This window comes from Triturus cristatus, chromosome 6, assembly GCF_964204655.1.
Source record: "Triturus cristatus chromosome 6, aTriCri1.1, whole genome shotgun sequence".
In the NCBI taxonomy this organism is placed as follows: Eukaryota; Metazoa; Chordata; class Amphibia; order Caudata; family Salamandridae; genus Triturus; species Triturus cristatus.
This window is the reverse complement of record NC_140589.1, coordinates 51,109,933-51,137,434: the sequence shown is the minus strand read 5'-3', so window position 1 is coordinate 51,137,434 and position 27,502 is coordinate 51,109,933. Positions and strand designations below refer to the sequence as shown.

The following is a 27,502-nucleotide window of genomic DNA, read 5'->3' as shown; positions in this document are numbered from 1 at the left end:
ACACTGAACAATGAGACAGCACGAAAATAAAAATACCAACGCAACACCAGTGACTATCAGAACCTTCCATCCCCACGCAGACAACAGGCTCCAGAACCATCCCATTAATGACCAGTCACCTTCCTCTACATGAATAGAGTCAGAAATCTTATGTAACTTAGAGATGGCCTTGTACACCGTTGGCACATTATCTGGGATAAAAACACAGCAACTCGATTGGATCATCTTACACACTCCACCTCGATCTGCAAGTAACACATCAAGAACCATACGGTTCTGTAACGTCATGAAGCGATCCGCTTGAAGCTCAGCTGTCAGGTTACTAAGGGCACCCGCAGTTTCGGTGATAGTGGATTCAACTACCCGTGTTAGTTGACGTAAGTTTCTACTGTTGGCCATAGGCCCCCAGAACGGAAGGAAACCTTTGAAGAAGTCTCCTGCTTCTTGGCCAGCAGTATCTTTTTTACTGAAAACACCTCTCACAACTCTAGTTTTGTGATAGTCCGGTGCAGCAGTGTATGTCGGAGGTAGCAGTTGAGTGATATAACATGAGCCTGAGAAGTCAGCAGGCAGCCATGTGTATGCTCTGTCTTGGCAAACAAAATAGGTACCCTTAGCAGCTAAGAATGCAGGGGAAGACTGTGACGGGAAAACATATGTTTCGATACAGTCACTCTTCCCTAGTCGAGCTTTCGGATTCCTCCCATTTCCTTGCAAACAGACCTGACCTTGGTGGGGTACGACCCAGATCGGAGTCGAGCTTTTACGTTTGTTCTCACCCAGAGTAATGCCATATTCTGTAACATTCCAACCCATGTAAACTCGCAATTCATCCTTGGGAATGAACGGAGTGTTATTGACATCTCTAACCATGTCAGTGATTCCTTTTACCAAGGCTCTATTAGCAGAGTTATACCGAGTGGAACGCGGAGGTCGTGGAGGATAGGTCTCTAGGGCATAAGCGAACATGGTCTGAAACGCCCAGAATGATCCATTATAACTAAAGGGCAAGACCAGATAAGGGATGCCCTTGTCCATGGTATGTGGTATCAAGCCACACACCCAGCAGTTTGTTGTGTTAACCACTAGTTGATGTTGGTGCAAGAGCTGAATGAAAGTGTTATTTATAAACTCAGAGCGTCGAGCTTGCTCGTGGGCAGGAAAAGGATGGAAAGAATGGAGAGAAACAACAGTCGGAGAAACAGGAACATGGGGAGATACTGTAGATGTAACAGGTGTAAAGATCAACTGAATACCAAAAATGATTCCGCCTACCAAAGTTATCAAAACAATTAGAAGTGTCAGAGTGCATTGCATTAGAAAACATTTGCTATGTAATATGTCATATAGCTTTGTCTTGTGCACATTTATGACATTAACCCGTCTCAGTTCAGGAAGCTCCATCTTCTACAACCGTTCGCAACGGATGGTTTGTACCTGTTAAAAACTTGCCTCTGTTTACCCTGGGAGTTCCCAAGATAGACAGAAGAAACCGACCTTGTGTCTGATTCCCTGCAAATTAAAACAAGGCACACGTTACGACCCTACGGTAACCCAGATGGCAAGGTGAGAGAAACAATAAAAACAAAAAGATAAAAAATTTAGAGCAAACTTCCTGACTGAATGGAATGCAGTAAGATCAAAACAGTTATAAAACAGAAAAGGTAAATGTGCAATGTCATTAGTTCATAACATGAGAACGTAGATTATATCTGTACTTTCCGGGTCTTGTCTGATCTTGAAATAGCTGGTCTACAGGTGCGGAAATGTTCGACTCCACAGGTGGCAAATGTTCACTTTGTACAATACTTGGTCCAAGATTCAAAGGAGCAGTTCCTGCTGAGGTGTCAAAGTTCTGTGTTTCAGTTCGTGGGTGGTCCGTTATGTACTCTGCATCACTGAAAGGGATGTGCCTAGGAACAGGTTCTGTCTCGGATACACCAAATCCCTGTCTAACCCAATTGTCATAGGGGAGTGGGAGAGGGACACGCTTCGTATGGCTAGCGTGCACCCAATTTTTCCTTCCAGGTAGGCGTACAGCAGTTCTTGTTGTGAGGAGTACCTGGAACGGACCCACGAATCTTGGCTGGAGGTTCCGAGTACGTTCGAAATTCCGAACTACAACTTGGTCGCCTGGTTTCAACGTGTGGCCTGGACTCTCTGGCAGTTTAGGCAAGGACTCGAATACCTGTTGATGAATAAGGCTTAATTTAGCAGTCAGATCATAAAGATAATCAATCAACATTGGGTATTCAATCTGTTTGAATTCCTTTGGCCTAGGGACTCCCCAAACATTAGCAGGACGACCGAACACAATCTCATATGGGCTAAGCCCTACTCGAGAGTGTACAGTCGCTCTCGTGGACAGTAGAGCTAAAGGCAGTGCGTCTGGCCAAGAGAGACCAGTGGAAGCTTGAATTTTAGCAAGTTTCAGCTTCAGGGTGCCATTGTACCCTTCAACCAAACCCGCTGACTGTGGGTGATTCGCACTGTGGAATTTCTGGATAATACCCAGGCCCGCACACACACTCTTCATAACTTTCCCTACAAACTCACTTCCATTGTCCGACCAAACAATCCGTGGCATACCATACCTGGGGAAGTACTCTTTGAGGAGGATTTTGGCAGTGGACATAGCAGTGTTATCCTTTAACGGATATGCCTCAATCCATCTTGAAAAGGCACAGACTACCACTAGGACGTATTTAAGATTGTTACACCTATCCATGTGGATATAATCCAACTGAATCACTTCAAAGGGACAAGAAGGGGGAACAAAATGACCAGTTGGGGTTGGGGTTCCCTTGCCAGGATTATGCATCAGGCATATCATGCAGTTTTTCACCACTCTTTCCGCACACTTAGTAATTCCATCGTTCTTCCATACTGGAGCTAACATTTTACAGATCCCTTTCGAACTGATGTGCGCCGCTCCATGCGCCATCGTGACTACCGCAAGTACATACGCATCAGGTAACATCCAACGTTGCTGCTCAGACAAATCAACCCAACATCCACTTGAATCTATTTTACCCGTTTTCTCCTTCCATTCATTCTTCTCATTTTCAGTTGCTTCATTCTGGATTGCCTTCACACTTTCAATCGTATTCTCACACATCCCCGATTCAGCAATCCATCTTGCAGACGTTGCAATATACATTCGGCTCGTCATGTTCTTGGCCGTCTCTTTGGCGACCTCATCAGCAAACGCATTCCCACGGCCAACATCATCCGTAATCTTCCGATGTGCACTGCACTTCACAATCGCAACTTCATTCGGTAGGGTCAGGGATTCCAATAGATCACTGACTAACTGTCCATGTTGGATCTTAGTCCCATGGGACGTGAGAAAACCTCTTTCTCTCCAGAGGCGTCCAAAGCTATGTGATACGCCGAAGGCGTATTGGCTGTCAGTAAACACATTCACTCTCTTTCCCTCAGCTAAAACACACGCTCTTGTTAGTGCAATTAATTCTGCAGCTTGGGCAGAATTCTGACTTACTCTTGCGGTCTCAACAATCGTACTCAAAGTCGTAACTGCATACGCGGCCGTCACATCACCATTCTGTAACTTAAAGCACGACCCATCGACATATAAGGTGCCGTCTGGATCTAGTAACGGAGTATCTTTCAAATCAATCCTACCTTTTGTCTCTTCCTCAGTTCTAAAACAACAGTCATGGGGCTCTGAATCACTCGACTCCTGAGTAGTCGGCAACAGCGTTGCTGGATTCAATATGTTGCATCGCTTGATCTGAATGTGACTTGCCAAAAGCGTCAGCTCATAGCCTGATAGTCTAGCACTGGTGAGGTGCTGAGTTTTCGTTCGATTCATGAGTGTATCCACAGCATGTGGAACCATGACTACTAACATGTTGTTCATGACTAGTCCAGCAGACTGTCGAATAGACACTGCAGCTGCTGCTGTAGCTCTCAAACAACTTGGCAATGCTCTGGCTACCGGATCTAATGTGGATGAGAAATATGCGCAAGGTCGCTGTTTGTCACCAAATTGTTGCGTTAAAACACTCAACGCACAACCTTCTCTTTCATGGACATATAAAGTAAACGGCTTACTGTAGTCAGGAGTACCCAACACAGGAGCTGAACACAGCGCATCACGTAAGTCGGAGAAACTTTGTTGACATTCATCAGACCATGGCAAAGGGCTCGGAACACCTTTTCCAGTCAGGGCTACCAATGGTTTTGCCATGAGAGAAAAATTTGGGATCCATTGCCTGCAGTATGACGTAATACCCAAAAACGCACGCACTTCTCTCTGTGTGCTTGGTACAGTCATCTGCGAGATTGCTTTGATTCTCTCTGGGGTCAACCTTCTTCCCTCCTTTGACAAAAGATGACCTAAGTAGGTCACTTCTTGGCAACAATATTGCAGTTTAGAAGGTGACACCTTGTGATGTAAGTCTGACAAATGACGCAATAGAGAAATTGTAGCTGCTTTGCAAGTTTCCTTGTCATCAGCAGCTAGTAAAAGATCGTCTACGTGTTGGATCAGAGCAACACCAGGAGGAAGTACAAGAGCATCTAATTGACTCTTCAATGCTTGGCTGTAAATTGAAGGGCTCTCACAGTAACCTTGCGGAGCGCGCTTGAATCTGAAACTGCGACCTCCTAAGGAGAAACCAAAAATGTCTCTACTTTCCTCGGCTATCGGAATGCTGAAAAATGCATTTTTCAAGTCGATAACTGTAATCCATGAGGCTGAGGCAGGAATCAACGTCAATAATGCAGTGATATCTGGGACCACAGGAAACTGCGGAATCACGATTTTGTTAACCTCTCTGAGGTCAATCACAAATCTGTAGATTGGAGGCTTGGAAGGGTCAGTGCGTTTCAAAATCGGCAGAACAGGACTATTGCAGACATTTCCTCTAGTTTCCTCAATCACATCTTTCTGTATTAAGTCTTTCACCATCAGTAAGAGTGCACGTTCCCCTTCATTCGAAATCCGATACTGTGGGATTCGTGGGAATTTAACATTCGCTTTCAGACTTACCACATAAGGGGGAATTTCTAAGAGGCCTACATCGTTAGGACCAGTTGCCCAAAGAGTATCAGGGAGAGAACGCAGCTCCGGTGGGAGCTTATCCATCGACATATACATTGGAGAGATAACTCTTTTGCCTAATGTGAGCTGTACCCCCGAAGGAGAACAGTACAGTGTCGCATGCAGGCGTTTCAACAGATCTAAACCAAGTAAATTCTCATTACAACCGGTTGTTAGGATAAGGGGTGCTTCTAGTTCGCATGGTCCCACAGATATTGGCAAAGGATTAGAAACAGGATTGTGAACAGGGGCGCCTGAGAAACCTACTGAAGTGTTCGTTAAGCCAGACACAGGTGCGCCAGGGAGTTTCGCATGCATAATTGAACTTTTTGCCGCACCAGTATCCAACAGAAACGGTTCGACCACGCCTGAGGTAACTACTGCGACATAAGGTCCACTCTGATCAACTGGAACTGATACTACTCCCTCTCTTTGCCTGTGGCTGTCCTAGTGCTCGCTTCTCTGAATCTCCTCATTATGATCATAATAATCTTCAACATGATACTGTGATGATCTACCTGGTTGCGCAGGTTGTACATTTCGCTGATCGAAATAATTCGATTGGCGATCGGCCTGTGGTGTCATAGTACCACGTCCTCTACCTCTAGGAGCTTGCATAAATCCAACATTACCTCTCTGAGCTGGGACACCACTAGTCTGTGCGTGCAGTACCGGACACTCATTCTTATAATGACCCTCCTTTTTACAATAGGCACACTGATTCCATGCTAACTGTTGTCGGGAAAAACCATAATTAAATCTTTGGGACGTCCCTTGCTGGAATTGTGGCTGTTGCTGAAACTGGGGTCGCTGCTGTGAATCTGACTGATTCGAACGAGGCGGATACGCCTGTTGCAAAAGAAATTTAGTCTTTAAATCTTTTGTTTTCTTTTCTGACTTTTCCTTCTCTTCTTTCTCTCTATTCTCGTAATACTGAGCAGTTGCAAGTATCTGTGCTGTTGTCGACACTGCCCATGCACTTTCAGAATCCTTTAACTTGTTACTAAGCTCAGGTAGTAAATTAAACACAAACTTGTCGACAAACAATCTCTGGCCTCCTTCAGTACTCATATCTTGCCCACTGTGGTCTACGAATGTTTCTTCAAATCTAGTGAAAAAGTCAGAGACGCTTTCGTCCTTCTTTTGTTTGCATGCCGATAGTTTATCCCAATTGACTCGTAACGCTGGCATCAGCGTTTTCATCAGATTAATTATTCTGCCAGGCAAGGCAGCAATCAGGGGTTCAGGTTTAGCACCGCCAACTTGTTGCGCATCTGCTGCTACAATAGCTGGCCAATCACCTCCTAAGGCGACTGGGTGGTTCTCTTGTCGAATCTTGGCCCATATAGGCTGTGGCACTACATTACCAAATAACATTTCAATGTCTGCCAAATTCATGACACACGCTTGAACTGTCTGCGTTAACTCTTTGTAATAACCAGCAGGATTTTTACGTGGGTCTGGTAACGCTTGTTTTACTGCTAATACTTCGGCCCGCTTCCAAGGGATGTGTATCCACACTCTCTGGAATTGTGCCGGGGCAGCTGCAATACCATTAGCCGCGTCAGCTTGAACTGCATCACGCCATATTGGCGGAACTTCCCTCATCGGATATTGACCTCGTTTTTTCCTAGTAGTAATCGGTGAACCATCAAGGTCTCTTGTCGCTCGAAGAGGGGAATCATCCCTATGGGCTAAAATCAGTTCTATCGCTCCTCTTACTTCTGAACCTATCACCATTCCTGCGGCGAACTTCTGTTGAATATTTATCAGATCAGAGGGGACGGAATCTAAGTCATCATCTTCCCATTCTTCACGCACAAGAGAACACATCACGTCAAAAACATAACGTTGAGTTGGTTCATTCCATTGCATAAAAGTATCTAACACTCTTTGTGCATCATACTTCACAGCTTTCGACATCCACCTAAGAGCTGTCGAATCTAACACGTCTCGTTCCTGAGGACCAGGAAGCTGGCTACGTCTCTGTATAGAGTCAGAAACGGGGGTCTTAATTAAAGACCTGTAGAGAGGAGTTAAGATATTAGTTACAGAGTCGGTTATTTTCCGACGAACGGAAAGCGGAGTCAGAATGTTCACAGGGTTCGGGGACAAGGCAGCTGGAGCAGATGAAATAGTAAGGGTGGGAGTAGCAGGTAAAGCAGTTTGCGAAACGACAGGCAAAGGCGGAGCAGGCGACCCAGGAAGAGGGGGTGCCGAAGGAACATTAACCACGGGAAGGACAGGAGCTGGAATCACAGGAAGTGGAGCAACTATTCCAGGCTGACCAGCAGCTGGCTGTACAACAGGTAGTAACTGTGGTACTGTAATACCTTGTGCATACGGTGGAGGTGAATTCAACAGGTAAGACAACAGAGGATCCTTCTCATGATCCTCCATCGGCTTAGTAGGACAAGATGGCAGTACAGGGTAACATTTATCAATTGCCAAATTATATTTTCTATTCGCCATCTCCATTGCTTTCTCAGTCTAGTTGACATGCAGCTGCCTAGCAGACTCCATTAAAGTCAACCCTTTTTCTTTCTGTTCTTTCTTCGTCTTCCTAATTTCTCTCTGTTTGGCTTCTTTGCGCCATACGCGAAAAGAATCAAACATTGCCGGCCGGGCTTTTCTCTTAAACAACTTCATTTCTAGATTGTCTAGAATTTCGGTTTCGAAGCTACCATGCGGTGGCCAACTAAGGACACCATCTTTTCTGGTATAACGGACCCATACTTCATTATACGTAATAGGACCAACACCATGTTTACAATAGAGCTCATATGTAGGAGTTCCAATCGGAGGAACCGAACACGAATCCTCCAACCGGGAATCCCCATTGCAACGTAACCAGGACAAGAAACAATTACTACTGGTAGTCATGACAGACAAGGACAAATTCCAACCAAAAATGCGCAAAGAACTTAGGCCTACCAAAATGAACTAATACCAAAACAAAGATTATCTAAACAAGAGCAACCAGTGATAATCTACGAATTAAACCAGAGCAACAAGGAACAACCAAACTGAGCGTAGCCCACTTAATACTTAACTGAAATGTGGAAGACGTCACCAAGGAGAACCCGTCTACGTCTCGCCGTACTAAGGTCTGCACCTCGGGTCCAAGACAGGGCGACAGTCAGGGCAGCGGTCCTCTGTAGCCGTCTGGGAACGGGAACCCTCGTGGAAGAGATCGTCGGGCCACTTTTACGACATGCAGGGATCGATGAAGCGGGGTACCTCCCTCCGGAATCTTCACACGAAACTTCTCGAACTTTTCAGGCTTTGGACCGGTACCGGATGACGTCGCCCCACGTTGGGCGCCAATTTGAGGTTCTGGACTTTTAAGAGTCCAGAGGTGTCAGGGAAACAACACCCAAAGACCCCTGAGTTCCTCCTGTCTCGGTGCACAAATAAACAGAGACACGGGCTTCTCGATGGTGGCGTCAAAGACCAAGGTTTATTTACTGCAGGGACACAGAAGTCATAGGAACCACACAGAGGCAGAATCTACGAGACTGTTCGAATTGCATTAAGTGGGTTATTCTTTAAATACACGAAAAATGTCTTTAGGCAACATTACATGAATATTTCTCATGCCCAACCCGGTATCCCAAACAAACAGTAAATAGACATCAAACAATAATTAGTCGTAGGATTTCGGTATTCGATCAGGTTCCCTTGACAGTTTTCCATTCTTTACCCGATCCTCCCCATCATAAAAATCGTAACCTCCCTATTGTAAAAGCCCAGAAGGAGAGGAGCAGAGCCAGGTGCAAAGGATTGAAAAGTAGGATAAGAGGTGTTTATGGATCATAAACGGGCATGGCTACCGTCTTTGGCCTTTCAGTCAGGACAACGGACACGAGAACCAGTATAGCAGGACTGGCCTCAGGCAGGGGAGGCAGCTTGATTCTGCCTAGTCATGTAGCGTCAGCCTTTCTCGGGGTTTGAGCTTACGTGTCCTTAACAAGGTGACTCTGCCGGGGTCATCGCCCGTTCATTGACTATGTGAGGGCAAGAAACAAAATGGATGCCGTAACTAAAATGGATGCCATGACTTTACAACAGAATGCCCTACTTCTTAGTGAATTCATGCTAGTTGCGTAGCGAAAACACTGTCATGCATGTAATGGATCATTTGCGGTTCATTGGTACCAAAATCGTGTCAGTACTACGATACCGAATTCACGGGTTCGGATCGCTACAGAACCTGACCCCCCATCTGCAAGATGGCGGGAACTGAGAGTTGTGCCTCACCTCGCCTCCCCCACCTGAGGGGTGGATTTGGCAGAGGTGGGCACAACTTCCTTCCTCCCTTGGTTTTCCCGCCAGTTCTCCCACCCAAGTGGAGGCGAGAACCAGTGGGGACCAGTTTGCTGGAAGCAGCGAGTGGCCTGGGAAAGCTCACAAAGGTGGCAGGCTTTCCCCTTCATGGACCCTGCACATCCTGGGGGAGGAGGCTTGGCACCTCGACCCAGGATGTGCATTGTTTCAGACCCCCAAGAGCAGCAGGCTCCAGAAACATGTCTGGTGGTGGCAGATGAGAGCAGCCACTCAGTCTGGACACTAGTAGGTGGTCGTTTTTCAAGGGTCATCTCTAAGATGCCCTCTGGGTGCATTTTACATTAAATCCCACACTGGCATCTGCGTGGGTTTAATGTACTGAGATGTTTGATGCCAAACTTCCCAGTTTTCAGCGTAGCCATTACGGTGCTGTGGAGTTCGTAATGACAAACTCCCAGCACCATATACTCTTAATGGCAGCACTGCACTTACAATATCTAAGAATGGCTTAGACACTGTAAGGGTATAGGGCTCATGCACCTGTACCCTTACGACTGTCATAGTGCACCCAGCTTGAAAGATTGATTGATCTAGGCCAGGGCAGTGGGTTGTAGGCATAGTACACAGGGAAGAGTGCCATGTCGACTCTTCACTTTGTTCTGCACCAAGACACGCAGCCTGAAAAGGCAGTGTGTGTGTGAAAAGGTGCAGGCCCTCTAAGGGTGGCACAATAAGTGCTGCAGCCCTTAGAGGCCTTCCCTGGTCACAGTGCCCTGGGTACTTGGAGTACCATTTACCAGGGGCTGACCTGTGGCCAGAGATGCCAATTAGGTGTAGGCTTCAATGCGGTTTTAGGGAAAGAACATAGGCCCTGGGTACCTGATTAGCAGGAGCCCAGGGCACACTTGGTGAAAGAACATCAGCAAATCAGCAAAAAGTGGGGGCAACCATGCAGAAAGAGGGCACTTTCTCACACATGGCCTGGCAGTTGGAGCACCACTTCGGATCGTGATCACGCATCAGACACCGACATCCGAAACTCAAAAAAGACGTTAACAAAGGTCACAAAAAGCTAGCCAAAAGACGGCTAAGGGGTACCTCTCTCCGGATCTGCGCTAGGCTGGCGAGGAAAAAGAAAGAACTGACGTCAGAGCGCAGGGGCAGCGTCTAAGTTAGCACTGCAACGTCATGCCGGTAAAAACGACGCCGACGACGGATGCAGAGTCGATAGACGCCAGCTACCGACGTGCGGGGGTATTGTTGAGGAAAAAATCTCCAGATCCAGACTGACACCTGGGGGAAATTCTTAGGTAAGGAAGCTACAACTAACATATGTCGCTACCAGATACATCGTTACCGAAGGTAAGTAACTTGTTCTTTACAACAATGCACTAATGCTTGCTGAGTGATAATGCAAATCCGAACAGTATTAATGACTGATCCTGCAAAGTACACTCTCAACTGTGACAGGTAGAGGACTACTCTCATCTTCCTAGTCGTCTATTCGTCTCACGTATGCACCCACTTGTTCATACATTTGTCAGTGTTCTCACTCATTCATCAATCAATGCACTCACTCACCCATTCTTCCTTTGAGCAAATCAGTCACTGACACTCCTCTATTTATCTATCCATGCTGTTACTCATTCACCCACCCCCCTTCTCATTCACCAATTGATCCACGGATTGAGACTCATTTCTGTCCCAGATAATAATCAGCCTCATTCACGGCGTGAATGATACTCCTTGAGGTTGATTAAAGCTTAAAGTAAAGGTCGGTGTGCGTGGATTCCGACTGCCTCTTCAGCATTGGTGCATCACTATGTTACCTATGTCTGTGCGCGCGTGGCTATTGTGTTTCTGTATGCATCATATAAAAGTCAAGATTATTATGTTTTCCAATACTTGTTTATTTTCTAATATATTTTTTTATGTATCCATTGTACAAAAATGAATTAAAAGCCATAAAACAGAAAATGTAGAGATGAATTAGACTTTTTTTGTTTTCCTTTAATTGAAGGGTTTATTTTTCTGTTTATAAAAGTTTCCTGTAGAATTATAATGAAAGCACTGATAAGTGAAGATGCTCCTCCCAAGACTCCGACTTTATCTGCATGTGCTAATGCGTTCACTACCTAGAGATTCCCATCTATGTGTATAATTGTTTTACCTTTACAAGTTAAGAATAAATAAAAAGAATCTAAAAAGAAAAATGCTGATAAGGTAACTTTTTCTTACACATGCTTGAACTGTGACTTGTCTGAATTCCTTAGAGCATTTATAGCTGACTCTGAAGTGTTATGATTTCACTGCATCTCCTTATTAGGTTGCTGCATTCTAACAGGTAGATGTGTGTTTCAGCTACCAGAGCAATACTGCTGCTGAAGTTCTCGACACCATTACTAATATTCAACCGAAGGCAGGTGGAGGCGGAGGAGGAGAAACACGTGAAGCTGTTGTGTACCGAATAGCGCAAGATATGCAGGACAAATTACCTGCAAATTACATACCGTACGAGGTACGCTTTTGTTTATAAATATGGGAACGTGACGATATTGATACTTAAAGACCAGTAACTATGCTGTGTATGCAACTCCTCACACCAGTCGAGAAGCCACGTCTCCTGGACACATGGGCAGTGCAGGAGTTTACTTGTAATCTTTAATACTCTGATTCTCCTTTACTAACCCTGGTACGTAGGGGCTTATTGATGAGAGCCCTGCGTTACTTTTGCACCATGTAAAGTGGTACACGCATGATCCAGGGCTCTCGTAAAGATGTATGAAGCCATGCAAAGCCACCCTGAGTGGTTTTGAGTGATCTCATAAATCTTGAGTAAACCAAAGCAATGCAAATCGCTGCATCACCTTACTCTGCGTCAAGGAGGCATTCCATGGGCTATGCGGTGGGTTCTCCCATGCAACACACATGGAATTTGATGCTGCCCCAGATTTACAAAATGATGTAAACCTAGGGAAGCGCCAAATCTGTACGCCTCAGGAGTTGAGGCGTAACGAGGGGAAATATGTCAATTTCTCCTCGTTTTTTCCTCTTTTCATGTGTGCTGCATTCTGCAAATCCTGCCTGCAACATAGACACCCATGCACCATGGTGCAAGGGTGCCTACATTGGCTAAGCTGCCAAAATGGCGCCAGCACAGGCAGAAAGGCCAGGAATGCACTGTATTGCCTAATTACGGTGGATTTCTGCCCATTCACTTTGACGTAGGGCAGTGCAGCAAGGTGTCTTGCTGCACTGCCTTACTCCAAAATGCCTTAAATGAGACCCTTAGTTCATCAAGGAAGGTCTATATCTTCAAGACCTACACCCCGTTCTAGCTATTACCTAAATAAGATGTCTCTTCCTGTGGCCTTTTCTACCACAACCCTACCTCAGACTGCGTCTGCTTCATGTGACCTCTTGAAGATGACGTGACCTTCCAATCCTGCTGTACTTGTATCCAAGTCTTCTAATGGGTATCAGACAACAAAAACTCTGAGCTGTAGGGAGAGAACATACATACAGAGATATGAACAGGAGGATTGGAGTAATAAAGATTACCTGTAAATGACCCATAATAAACCCAAGCTTGGTCAGCTACACATATCTTTTATAATTGGTATCTCAAAGCAATCTGTTCTTCGTGCTAGCCATCTTCACAGGCTCAGCCTCTCACAGTAGAATCACCCCTAAGGTTACACTCATCCTGCAGTACCTCTGGCAGCCAAGCTGTCTATTTGCAGGCTCTGGAATCTGCCAATAGATCTGTGTTTAATCTTCCTCATACCTGGTAAGCTCAGGAGTATCTGTGCTTCTGGGTACTAGGTTGGAAAACTAATCATCATCCTCTGAGATATATGATCTCTTTATTAACCAACTGTCTCAACTGTATTGCGGCTCAGATCAATGGCAGGCAAGTCATGAAGGCTTTTATTATTGTATAGAAACAAAGCACTTGCTAAAACAAATGAACTTGTGTATTTATTGGCCTTATCTTTTAATAAGCAAATTTTATTAGGTTTAATATCACAAGGTATCATCCTCCAATAAGAAAGTAGCATAATCAAATTTGTGTCACAAGAAATCATTACACAATCACAGCCATAAGCATCAACATCTTCATTCCAGCTGCAATCCATGGGATGCCCACCATCCACCCCATATCGTGTTTTTGAGGGCAGCCTCTTGCCTCATATATTGGTTTTCCCTACTGTGCACACCATTCAACTCCCTTTGTCCAGATCGCAAGAGAGGGAGGCTCTGGGTATTTATGAGTCTTTATGATCACAGTTGTGAGCAGCTAAGGGCAGCTAGCTTAATGTGTTTTTTTTATTTTTATCTGCCAACATAAGAGCAGAGTAACACAAATACATAGGTTTTTACAAAGTGACTGAGAAAAATGAAACATACAAAGTGAACTTTCTAACATTAACTGCACACAGTTGTCATGATGTATGCTATTAAATACACAAGCTGGACTGCTTCTTCAGCATACCAGGTTTCTGTAGAAAATAGGTTACTTGGTATGAATGGAAATTAATTGATCCTACTGCTCTGAGTACCTCAATACAGAAATAAATTAACAGCCTGTACTCGTTCTCCGATAGACAGCTTTAGCTGCCTGTTGGTCAGACCTGTTGTTTCCAATAGACATAGAGTGGTCTTGGGGTCTGCCCCTTGCTTGGATGGCTTTATTGTCTATCACAGCCGTCTCTTTTTCACTCAATGACTTTATTCCTGTTTCTTTTGCTTGTCCACGCCCACCCAGGAGAATTTTTGTACCACAGTGTTCTGATTGGTTGGCTTGTGCTCGTCTACTGCTGATGTTGCTTACATTCGGAGAAGTCTTGCCCATGGATTGTGTTTGTAAATTGTGATAAACAGTGCACTTTGAAACTCATTCGAACAGTATTTCTTAGAATAAATGTGGCTTAAAGATCACTTGCAAAGAAATTAGGGGTCTTCCCTAAGAAATGTGTGCATTCATTGATGTATTTTAAGTACATTTAATTGGTAACTAAATGCTTGAATGCAAGATACATCTGAAAGAGACTATTACTTATAGATTCCTTACCTGAAAATTACCCCAAGGTGTCAGACTGGATCCGGAGAAATGTTTTCGTAGCAGTGCCCCTGTGCGTCGATAGGTGGTGTCGGTCGACTCTGCGTTCGTCGTTGGCGTCGTGGTCACCGGAATGACATTGCGGTCTCTACTGAGACGCCGCCCTCGCGCCCAGACCTCAGTTCTTTCTTTTTCCGCGCCAGTCAGCGCAGATCCGGAGAGAGCGGTACCTCCCGTCACTTTTTGACTGACCTTTTTCGACTTTTGTCGACTTCTATGTTTGAGTTGCTTGACTCCTGGTGCACTAGGGATGCCATGTCAGACCAACGTCAAGGCTTGCGACTCCAGTCGCAGGCTGATGTTGGTCACGGACACGCACCTCATGTGCCTTTGGTGTCTGGAGCGCGACCACAATCAGAAGTCGTGCTCCGACTGTCGGGCCATGAACCTGAAGTCTTTGCGAGAGCGGTCCCGAAAGCTTCTCGAAGCCCGGCAGTCCACTCCACGGGACCAGTCGCCGAGTTGTCCCCACCACTCTTCGTCTTCGGGTAAGTCGAAGCATAAGAAGAAGGCGAAGAAGCATTGCCGCTCTTCGCGTTCAACCCGTCCGTCGGCTGACACAACGCGGGAGGCGGATGGTGCTCGCTCTGTGGCTCCGCCCACAGAGCCAGCTGGGTCAGATCCAAGCTTCCCTCCTTTCCGGGTGCCGGGACGACCCCTGCCCAACTTCATAACTTTTACGAAGCTCTCAATTCCATCTTTGGGCAGTACAACTCCGCCGGCACGCCTTCGGGCCCCGTGGACTCGGTTGGGGGCTCTAGGCCTTTGAACCCGGCGGCTTCAGCCCCAGTGCCGAGGGGCCCCCAAGGATCCAGTCCTGGATCCGGATCTGTGGCGGTCAACCTCACGACACCTCCTCCGGTGCCGCTTCCGATGCCGGCACCTCCGCCGCTTCTAACGCCGATTGTGTCCCCAGCTGGCATCGACTCCGGCCTCCCCCTCGATATGGACACGGAGCCAGACCTCCATCGCCAGACGCCGATGGGTACGCTTGTGCCCCTGTTCTATCCTGGAGTTCCCTATCACCCTGAGTGACAACCAGGTGAGGATCAGGAGGACTGGGAGGGGTCTGTGGACCCTCTTGTAGACCAGTTAGATGAACCGGACTGGAGAGAGGAGTTGGGTGATGCAAGTGGTCTGGACACCTTACCAGACCTTGGTATGCTTTCTCTAACTACCGTGGCTATTGAGGAGGGTGTCTCTTATGAAGTGGTGTTGTGTTTTGTAGGGTGGCTAAGGCCTTAAACCTCGAGCTTCCTACGGTGGCAGTCAGGACCAGCACAGGGGCTCCTGTGGATAGGATGATTGCCCCGGGCGACCCCATTTTCCTCTCCCAACACCCTACCCCCGAGAGCTTGGTGGTCGAAGCCTCTACTTCCAAGGGCGCATTTCCTGCTGCTCCCCGAGATAGGGAATCCAAGAAGCTGGACCATCTTGGGAAGAAAATGTTTTCTTCTGCCAGCTTGGTACTGCAGTCAGTGAACACCGCATGTCTGTTGGGCCGATACACCCACTCTGTGTGGGATCCGGTTGCAAAGGTGCTGCCACAGTGCCCGGAGGAGGCCTGTGCCACTCTCTCCCGTGCTGTCGCCACGGGGAGAGATGCAGCCAAGTTCACCATAAGGTGTGGGTTGGACACCACAGACTCACTAGACAGAATGATTTCCACGTCAGCAGCCTTGAGACACAATGCCTGGTTGAGATCTACTGGCTTTTCGGGTGATGTTCAATTTACCCTTTTGGACATGCCCTGTTCGGCGACAAAGCGTACAGTGCATTCGAGGAGCGCTTTAAGGATTCTAGGGCTACGGCCAGATCCTTGGGCCTCGCTACCACCCGACCTGCACAGTCTGCTTTTCGTTCCTTTTGTGGCTATGGAAGGGGTGCCCCACCACGTCCCGCCCAGGGCCACAGGCCTGCGCAAACTGGTTCAGTTTCTGCATGGCTGGGGATGTGGAACCCAGCGTCGTGGGTCAGGGGGCCAGCGAGCGGGCCAGTGCAGCCTCCAAACCCTCTTAGTCCGACCCTTTAGGGCCACCAGTTGCCAGTGGTTGGCAGGATTCACCATCACCTACCCCACTGGCAAAAACTAACGTTGGACAGGTGGGTTTTGCAGATAGTCCGAAAGGGCTACTCCCTCCCCTTCAAGACTACCCTCCATCCATGCCACCTCAATTCCATCGCATGTGGAAGGATCACTTGGCCCTTTTCTGCGAGGAAGTTATGGCTCTCTTGGCCAAGGGAGCCAGAAGTATGTTGTGGTTGCTATTGCCACTACTTTCTGGTACCAAAGAAGGACAAAGGCCTGCATCCTATCTTAGACCTCAGGAACGTCAACCGCTTTCTCCGGAAGGAGAAGTTCAGGATTTTGACTTTGGCTCAGGTTCTGTCTGCCCTCGACCCTGGAGACTGGATGGTAGCATTGGACTTGCAGGACGCCTATTTCCATATTCCCGTGCTGCCAGCCCACAGACGTTACCTAGATTCACGGTAGGCCACGAGCACTTTCAGTTTACTGTGCTCCTCTTTGGCCTTTCCAGTGCCCCTCGGTTGTTCACAAAATTGATGGCGGTGGTCACAGCTCATCTGCGCAGATCAGGGGTTCCAGTCTTCCCCTATCTCGACGACTGGCTGTTGAAGGCGGGCTCGCCCCAGGCTGTTGTAGCCCACCTTTAGACTACAGCGGACCTCCTGCATTTGCTGGGGTTCTCTATCAACGTGCCATAGTCACACCTGACTCCCTCTCAGAAGCTCCTCTTCATGAGAGCGGTCCTGGACACGATGCAGTTTCGGGCCTATCCACCCGAGCAGCAAGTCCGGGATATTCGGGCTATGATTTCGATCTTTCACCCTCTATCCCCGGTTTTGGGCTGGATGACTCTATGGATGTGGGGCCTCATGGCCTCCTGCATCCTGCTTGTGGATCATGCCAGGTGGCATATGCGGGCTCTGCAGTAGGACCTGAAGTTCCAGTGGGCACAGCATCAAGGGAATCTGTCCGATTGCGGCCAGATCTCGGTGGGCACTGCACGCCAATTGCAGTGGTGGCTAACGAACCAGGATTGGGTCAACTGCAGATCCCGCTCCCTTCCCCAACAAGATTTCACAGTGATGACCGATACATCGCTACTGGGATTGGGCGGCCACATGGGGGAGGCAGAGATCAGAGGCCTCTGGTCTCCGGCGGACTCCGAGCTCCACATCAACCTTCTGGAGCTCCGGGCAATTCGTCTTGCACTGAAAGCATTCTAGTGCAGGTGTTCACGGACAACACCACCGCCATGTGGTACTGCAACAAACAGGGCGGGTTGGGGTCGTGGACCCTATGGCAAGAGGCCCTTTGCCTCTGGACATGGCTGGAACATCAGGGCATATCCCTGGTGGTTCAACACCTGGCAGGTTCACTGAAGGCCAGGTCGGAAAAACTCAGTCGCAGGTGCATAATGGATCACAAATGGCATCTTCACTTGGATGTGGTGCAAGGTTTCTTTCAGCAGTGGGTAGAGTCTTGGTTAGATCTATTTGCCACCGAAGAGAATGTGCAATGTCAGCAGTTCTGCATGTTGGAATTTCCAGGGCCGCACTCGCTCAGTGAGGCTTTTCATCTTGAGTGGAGTTGCGGTCTTCTGTACGCTTTTCCGCCTATACCACTTCTGCCCAGAGTGCTGTAGAAGATCAAGCGCGAACGGGCCCAAGTCATTCTTGTGGCTCCGGATTGGGCACAAAGAGTCTGGTATCCCGAGCTTTTACATCTGGCCATTGATCCTCCGATCCGACTGCCTCTTCGGGAGGATCTTCTGCCGCAGCAGCAGGAGACGGTCCTCCACACCAACCTGTCCAGCCTCCACCTCCTTGCATGGAGATTGAGCGGCAACAGTTGGCAGTCTATGACCTTCCTCCTGAAGTCTGTAATGTTATCATGGTAGCCAGGCATCCCTCCACTAAGCCGGTATACGTCTGTAGATGGAACAGATTTGCAAAGGCTGTGGATCCCCTCTCTGCCCCTCTTTCTGAGATTCCTTTGTTCCTACTTTCTTTGGCCCAGCAGGGCCCTGCTCTGGGCACACTTAAGGGCTATCTCTCAGCCATCTCAGCCTTTCTTCGGCTGCCTGATCAGCCTTCTCCTTTCAAGTCCCCTATTGTAAATAGATTTCTTAAGTGCATCACTCACCTCTTTCCTCCTACTCCTTTCGTAATGCCTCAGTGGGACTTGAACCTTTTTATGACATACCTTATGTGCGCTCCTTTTGACCTACTACAGAACTTCCTTCTCAGACATTTAACTTTAAAGACTGGTTTTCTAGTGGCCATCACCTCTACTCGCAGAGTGAGTGAGCTTCAGGCTCTGTTCTCTAAGCCTCGTATTCTTGCTGTTCATCCAGACAAGGTTGTCCTAAGAACCAGACCTTCTTTTTTTCCCAAAGTGGTTATTTCTCTCCAAATTGGTCAAACCATCACTTTGCCCACCTTCTTTCTGCCTCCACATCCTTCAAAAGAGTGTGAGAGGCTCCACCGTCTGGATCCAAAACGTGCGCTATCTTTTTATCTGGATCGCACAAGACAATTCCGGGGGTATGATCACCTCTATGATGGCCATGTGGGTTCCAAAAAAGGTCAGGCCATGCAAAAATGGACCATCTCTTGGTGGGTAGTTCTTTGCATTAAAATTTGCTACTCTTTGGCAAAGAGGGAGCCTCCAGTGGGACTGCGCGGCCATTCCACCATGGCGACGGCAGCCACTACTGCTTTGGGATGTGGAGTCCCTCTTCATGACATCTGCCAGGCAGCCACGTGGGCATCACTGCACAAGTTTAACAAACGCTACTGCCTGGATTCTCAAGTCCGGAGGAACGGCTTCTTTGGCTGTTCTGTTCTCTAGGACCTTCTGGTGTGAACTTAATTCGCAGACCTACCTCTGGTGTTGGTATTGCTGGGGTATCTATTCTAAGGTAAGGAATATATAACTAATAGTCTCTTTCAGATGAACAAGTTACTTACCTTCGGAAACGATATATCTGTAAGAGACGTATATTAGTTATAGATTCCTTACCACCCCACCCATCATCCCCGTTCTGCAAACTGACTTCTAGGGTTAAGGACTTCCTTTCAGGGCCCTAGTTTTGTGTACTTGTGGTCAGTGGCTTGCGTGGAAAGTCGTGTACAGAACTGACGTCAGCATGCGAGGGTGGCATCTAAGGAGATACCGCAACGTCATTCCGGCGACCACGACACCAATGACGAACGCGGAGTCGACCGACTCCACCTATCGACATGCAGGGGTACTGCTACGAAAAAATTAATGCGGATCCAGTCTGATGCCTGGTGGTAATGCTAAGGTAAGGAATTTATAACTAATATATGTCGCTTACAGATATATCATTACCGAAGGTAAGTAACTTGTTCATCATTGACTCTATCAGAAACACATGCAGTAAATAAATATCTGATAGAGACTACTAGCCGCAGATTCCTTCACATAGAATTATCCCCAGGCATGAGACTGGATCCGGAAACTTTTGCCACAGCATCCCTGCGCGCCGGCGTCGTCAGCATACGTGACGTCAGCGAGTTCACATAAGATCCGCCCCGGCGCGCCCACATCAGTTTTTTCCTTTTCCGCGTGCAACGCGGATCCAATCCTTGCTACGGGCCTGTTAGGCCCCTTTTTTCTTCCATTTTTTTGTGGAACAGTGTGCGAATGCCTTCGGGCTTTAAGACTTGCACGTCTTGTGAGCATCTTATGTCGGCGATGGACCCTCACCTCATTTGTATGTGGTTTTTGGGGAAGGATCACAGCACCACAGACTGTACGCAGTGCCAACAGTTGAAGCCGAAGTCACGGCGGGAGCTCGGTCTGCTTCGACGGGCGGCCTCAGACTCTGCCGTGGTTGTCATCCTCGCCTTTCTCCGATGTCACGTGAGCTTCGCTCCCCGGTGGGTAAGTGTCGCAGTTTGTACCCGGGGTCTGGTTTCCGGCCTACTGGGGGCGTGGACTCTCCGTGGGTGATGCGGCCCCGCGTATCGTCCTATCCACCGTCTCCCGGTGTTGGGGCATCGAGAGTCCAAATGAAGACATACGCTGCGGCTTTGCAGGCCTCGCTGGCCTCTCCTCCTCCTTCCCCTCCTGGGGTGACGGCAGATCCCTCGCTCTGGGCAGGATCTTCGGCGAGCCGCCGGTGGCTCCGGCTCCGGCACCGACTGGTTTGGATCCAGGCTTGGAGGATGTGGTACTGTTGGGGTGCGGCTCCTTTGGGGCACCTCCTTCAGGCCACGGCATCTCTGCCTCGCTGAAAACTCCCGTGGGGGTCCCTGTGGTGCGCGGGAGGTCACCGGGGCTCGGGTCGCATCCCCGAGCCCCTCTCGGTCCTTTGACAGGGTGGTCCTTGTAGGAGAGTAGGGTCTGCTTTCTATGTTCACCCCCACTTTTTGCTTTTGCTTTACTGGTTTTCGACTTAGATGTGGCTGTGGGCCTGCTAATCAGACCCACAGCCCTGCTGTTCTCTCTCTAAATTAATACTATGTACTTTAGGGTGCATAACCCATTTGGATAGGATCACCTTATTGGCCCCTATACAGTGTACCTTAGGTACCCAGGGCATAGGTGTACCCTAGGCCTACCAGGGGCTGCAGCATGTATTATGCCACCCCTGGCCTGGCCTTCCATTATGACACAACTGGCTGATCACTCAGCTGGGGCAAGGTCGTGTAATCACTCCTTGCTTAGGTGTAGTATTCCTATACCTATCTTATATATAGACACATGTGTACCTATCAGCCACTCCTATGGCAGGCCTTAACAATCCTGGAGGCAGAGTGCTTGGTAACATGTGAGATGGTGCTCTAGCATGAGCTGAGCCTGTCTGCAGCTTTCGGAACCATGTCCTTATAGCTGTTCTATGATATAGCCTACCATATACTCTTAAAGTGCCTTATAATCTTAAACGGTTATGGTAACTATGGTTTGGCTTTATCAAAACATGTTGTGTAAGGTGTCTAACACTTTGGAATAATACCCCCATCCCATTTCTGGGGATGAGGATATTATCCCTCCCTTCTAGAGGGAGAGGGCATGTTGAAACCTACTTACCCGGTTAAAGTTCACCAGAGCCCCAGCATCACAAAATGGATGCTGCTGCCACGACACAAGTCTGACCTCCTGCTGCTGGGAGTGATCCCAGCACGGGAGGCTTGGACAATAAGTTTTCTGCCATGGGAGGTGTGAGCACCACCCCAGACAGGCCTTAGTGTATTGGGGCAGGGAGGGATGAAAGAAACGAGACACTGCCTGGGGCACACAAGGTGTCCCATGCATAGTCCAGTTCAAACCGGTGCTGGGGCACTCCAGCCCCAGTCCTGGCCCGAAACTGGACAAAGGGAAGGGGGTGTAACCACCCCCCTTCCAGGTCCCACCCATAAGGCGTGACCTAGCAGGCAACCCAGCCCCCCAGATTAGTATAAGAGTGGTAGCTGGGCCCCAGGAGATTAGATTATCCTGAACCTGCAACTTGAACAGAAACTCTGGACCTTTGACATTCGACGAAAGAAGAAGACTGAAGAATCTCCCTTGTGGCCAAGGAGTGGCTACCCTGTGCAAACAGGCACCATCAAGAGACTTACCCTTTGCTTTACTGAAGTTCTACGAGGGACCGACTGCAGAGCCCGACCAGAGCCTTGACTTCCAGACTTTTCCGACCCTGATCCACATCCACAGCCGAGCTGAGATCCGTGGAGGCGACGAGAGACGTGGAACCGGCTACCTGGGAAAAGTGGCGAGTATCTTCCAGCGCAGCTTCTGAGGTACCCTCGAAGTTGTGCACCGGGGATTGAGAAGCCCCAACCCCAAGCACCATCTGCACCGAAGATCAGCCCCCCACACTCCACGAGTCCTGCGTGGGGCCCTTCTGCATTTTCCTGCTTGCCGCGTCTGTCCGGTTGCTTGCCCGTTGGCTAGCGGCCTTTGTGACGACACACCTTTAACTCTTCACTGCTGGTTTGGCTCCTCCAGACTGGCTCCCGCTCCTCTGCAAAAGAGAAGCACCCCTGACCTTCCTGGTCTGCACCAGAAGCAAGTCCTCCATTCTTCGTGGGTTCCGCTTGCCAAGGCTTGGTGAGTCCTAGTTCGACTTCGACGCCGCCGACAGCAAGGGCCTTCGTGGGACAGCTCGCCTCCTGGTCCTGGTCGTCCTCAACGTCTCCTGGTACCCGTGGCTGCTGCGACAAGCTTCACCTCTTCACCTGCAATCTTCACGACATCGCCTGGTTCCTTCCTGGTTTCACGTGGTCACTGGCTAGTGACCTTGACTCTGTCCCTTCTGCTTGCAGGTACCCTTCCTTCTTGATCCCGGCCTTGGGATCCACCGGGCACTCTGCACTGACTGCCTGTCAGCAACTTTCCTTCAGGCATCCATAGAAGTCCACGACGAAACCCGACGCAAGTTCACACCTATGCACCCGCAGCCTGTGGGCTAGGTAACTTGGGTACTTCGGTGCTCATAAGGGTAGTGACTATCCTAGGGTCTAGTTTCCGAGTCTCGACTTTCTAGTTGCTCCAGAAGTGTCCTAAAACTGCTTATTTCAGAACTGTACTATTTCTATCGATTATACGCATTACGCGTGAGTGTTCCCACTCTGCACCTGAATCCCGTGGGCCTCCCACTTCCTAACTGTTGGTAGTGTAGGGTAGCCCCAGCGATTCCCTAGGCCTAGGCCTATTCTATTTCCGTGACAGTGGTCCTTATACCACTTCTTTAGTATATGGTTTGCGTGGCCCCTAGGGCCTAACTGTATTACTTACCTGTGTGACTTAATGTATGCTTAAATAAGACTGTGCTGTACTTACCTCGAATCTCATAAAGAGTGCTGAGGGTTTGACTAGAATAAATACACTTTATTTTATATATATATCTGTTGTGGTGTCCTTTCATTTGGTATTCAAGGGATTATATATGGTATCACAGCTGGCTTCACATGCCATTCAGAGTTTAGCCTAAGACTGCTCTTGTCCATGCTACCACTAGGATAGCTGGTCTATAAGGTTGACTTTACAACCAATCACCATAAGGGTTGTTTGGACTGATATAGGGTGTACACTAGAACTAGTGACATCATACATCAGGCCAACTTCTCACAGTCCTGTCTAAGGCCGAGGTGACGCCGCTACGGCGCCGGCAGCAGCTGGACCGTGCGGAGCCACAGGGGTCGTTGGACCCTCCTCGTCCCGCTCCTGGTTGAGACCGAGGGACGACCCCACATCCCTCTCCGGGCCCCCTCTCGTCCCTCCCGACAGGTGGCTGCCTTGTTGGAGGGCGAGTCGGAGGTTGAATCGTCCCTGGTGCCGCCGCATGGGTTGCCGAGCGATCTTCGCCTCATTCAGGGCCACGGCTGTCGGAGGGCTACGTGCCACTCCCGAGGCCTGTCTCGTTCCCCTGCGCAGGTGGCTGCCTCGGTGGGAGTCGGGTTGGCGTCACTCCGGCGCCGCCCCGGAGCCGGTGTGGCTCCAGCTCTACTCCGGTCTCCACTCCGGTCCCCGGTGCAGGGTGACTTGGAGGTCCTTTGTCCGGCGACGCCGGCTGGTGCTGACGTCCTACCTCGAACGGCAGATTCTACAGCTCCACGCAGGGGTCGTACCGCGGATTCATCTTCGGACGCTCCTTCTTCTCCAGAGGCATGCATATTGGTGTCGTCCTCCCCGGAGACTGGTCGCCGTGTGGTGTCTTTTTCACCGGCATCGAAGGGCAGTTCCCCGCCCTTCCTGGGGCAGAGGTGTTTGTCAGAAGAGCGGCAGGTCCCTCATTCTTCAGCTCCTTCTGACTTCCAGGTATGGACCTTGCCCGCCCCGCTTGGCCTCGGGGACGGCCGCCTTAGTTTGCAGCCGTCGCCCACGGAGGAGCTGATTTCTCCACCGCGGGGCCCTACGGGAGTGGATGCGGCCTTCGCTCATTCGGTGTCCACGGCTGTGGGCATCCTGCGCATGGGTGATCTGGTGGCTCACTTTCCGGCGGACCATCTTTTGGAGGTCCTCCACCAGGGCTCTGGTGGGAGGGAAATCTTACTTCCCTTTGAAGGTTTGCTCCTCTCTTCCCTGACGGGGGCTTGGAAGCGTCCTGACTCAGAGGACCCGGTGCCTCAGCATCTTCTGCACCGGCACCTCCCGGCGCTGCGTGACCCGGCGTGTCTTTCCCTTCACCCCTCAGCCACCAGCCCCCTTTTGCGGACTGCCTTTCCCTCCCTGCCGGCCCTGTTGACTCCCCGTCCCGAGAGGCCCTCTGGCTGGACTCTTGGGGACGCAACATGTTCGCCTCAACCAGCACGGCCCTGCGGGCCCTTAACACCTTGTGTGTGCTGGCTAGGGCCTCCTCCTGTTTGTGGGACTCAGCGGAGTCTCTGGGATCTGCAACGTCCTAGGAGTCTGGCCTGGTGGATTTACTGCATCATGCATTGGATGGCCGGGAGCTTGCGGCATTTATTCTCCGCTCTGCTCACATCTCGGAGGTGCTGGGCCGGCCATGGCTTCCTCAGTCGCTCTCCGTCGCCATGCTTGGCTTCGGGACGGAGTATTCCCTAAGAATATTTGGGAGCGACTCATCGACCTTCCATTTGATGGCAGCCTGTTGTTCCATGCCCCGGCCGACACCGCCATCCAAAGGCTCTTGGCGGGGCTCCGTCCTCCTCCTCCTCCACCTTGTCCTCCTCCTCCTCCATCCCCTCCTCAGTGACTTCTGAGTTGGGTTGATTCTGGGCCTTCTTAGGCCGGCTGCTCCTACTGTGCAGTGTGTTTTCTAGCCGTTACTTCCTTCCTTGGGACTTTGGCATTGTTGGCTGCAGGACGGCCCTTGTTTTGATTTTGAGTGATTCTGCAGGAGTTGTTGCGCAGACTTGGCTCTGAGATTGGGTCTTCTGCTTTGTTTGGGCTGCTTATCAAGCCCTCAGCGGGGGTGTTTCTTTCCTCGTGGCTCTTTTGTTTTTTCCTCTGCGGCGGAAGTTCTTCCAAAGAGGGTTCCCATATCTTGGAACTTAACGTACCCTATGTGGGGTAGTGGTAGCTGTCATATGGCTTGCGCTCTGCTAGAGGGTTCTGGTCGCCTTTGCGTGCCTGTTCTCCATGGCGTTTAGGTAGGTTGCTTTTGCTTCCTGAGGTCGTGTGCGCGGCCACTCGGAGTGGTGGCCCGGGCATCTCCTCCTCTCCCTGCTCCTGTCCTGAGGTCTGGGATGATCCTGTGTTCTCCCTTGGTAGGCGTCGCCTACTCGGCCTTCCTGGGGCCTCGGGCTGTTCTTCTTGCTTTTGGCTTTGACTGCCGGCGCTGTTCTGGCTGGCAGGCTGCTTTCCATCTGGAGTGGGTTCGCCTTCTTTTCCCTAGTTTCCTTGGGTTCTCTAGGCTTCTTCTTCTTCTTCTTCCGCTTTCCTGTCTTGGCATTGGGCGGAAGCTATGTTGCCTTGTGAGGGGAGTGGGGTGCTTTGGCCTCTCAGTCCTTGCCCTTGGTTCCTCTGCTGGGAGTGTACGGGCCTCTTCAGCCTTCGTCCCTCCTACATCCTCTTGGGGTCGGTGGAGTTCTGCTTGTGGGGGTTTCCTTGGCCGGGCAGGGGCAAGGTTCTACCTGGTCCACAGCTCTGGTCCCCTGTGGGGCCCTCTTTTCTGCATTAGCTGGAGGGGCCCTTTCGCAGACCCTCCTTCCAGGGGGTATTGCTAGGGTATCTATTCTACATGAAGGAATCTGCAGCTAGTAGTCTCTATCAGATGTACGAGTTACTTACCTTCTGTAACGATGTATCTGGTAGAGACAATTCTAGCCGCAGATTCCCTCACGGCCGCCCTCCCTCCCCTATTCTGCGAGGACCCTTGGGTTGGTCTTCGGTACTCGCCTCCCGGTGGGGGGCGATGTCTCCTGTGAGTGCCTTCCTTGTTCTTGCGGGTGACTCCGTCTGGGGGCGGTTCATTCCTCCTTTGGTCCTTGGAGGATGGGGTTCCAGTGCTCCGGTGTCCTGCTGCTCTGGCTACTCCAGGTTATGGGGGAATTGCTTTCTATCCCTGTCCTCCCTCCCCTCCCTCCCCTCCTTCCTCCCATTGTTGCCCCCTGATTAAGGGTCATCTGGCCTTGTCTAGCCCTTGTCCCTTGTGGGTGGTTGCCCTCTAGATTGGGGTGGCTTGGAGGTTTGTTGTCCCTGTCTGTCTCGGGACTGGTCCCATTCTTTGCTCAGGATGGGGGGGAGGGCGTCCTACGTGTGCCATGACTTTTATGCCTGTTCTTGCCTCCAGGGCACAGGGTTGGGAGGAAGTCTTTGTGCTGGCAGGGTGACTGCGCAGGTTTCTGCTTGTTCTTCTTCTTTCTTCTTTCCCAGTCCATGGGTTCTGCGGTGTTGGCATTACTCTGGTGGTGTTGTTAGTCACTGTTTCTTTCCAATTTTTCTGCTCTTCGCACACTGTTCCCATGCGTCCACTGTTTTTTATCTGGTGATTCTGCATTGTGGTGCGGAAAAGTTCTCTGAAGAAAATTGATGTGGGCGTGCCGGGGTGGGTCTTATGTGACCTCGCTGATGTCACGTACACGGATGAGGCCTGGGCGGAGTCGCGTGGTGTCGCCCCGCCCACCCACACGCAGGGATGCTGTTTCAAAAAGTTTCCGGATCCAGTCTCACGCCTGGGGATAATTCTTTGTGAAGAAATCTGCGGCTAGAATCATCTCCACCACATACATCGTTACCGAAGGCAAGTAACTCGTACGTATAGAAGTGCCAACATTGTGTGTTGCTTTGTCATGTGTTATATGTTACTCGATTATCAACTCATAAATGTCAATTTTCCAAAGGGAGCCGCTCAGCCAACTTTGAACTTACCAGAGTGTACATTAATTTACTCAACAGTTAATCACTCCCCGCTACTCTTTCTCATTTTAATACCAAAAGATCCTAAAACACAGTTGACAGATTGTGTGCTAGTGGGTCTGTCCTGGTAAAGGTATTTTGTAAGCGTTCACTGAAGTTGAAAGATCCACTGCTTGCTCTGAAGACCCTATCCATTCATGGTCTT

General features: G+C 49.6%; 1 protein-coding gene across 1 annotated transcript in view; it reads left to right on the top strand.

Annotated features, from left to right (window-relative positions):
• Positions 1-27,502, top strand: part of DNAH8 (dynein axonemal heavy chain 8) — a 13,985,216-nt gene that overhangs the window by 13,250,382 nt on the left and 707,332 nt on the right. Inside the window, exon 89 of the mRNA XM_085610239.1 lies at positions 11,717-11,873. Coding sequence (XP_085466365.1) covers positions 11,717-11,873 — 157 coding nt within the window. The remainder of the gene's footprint in view (positions 1-11,716; positions 11,874-27,502) is intronic.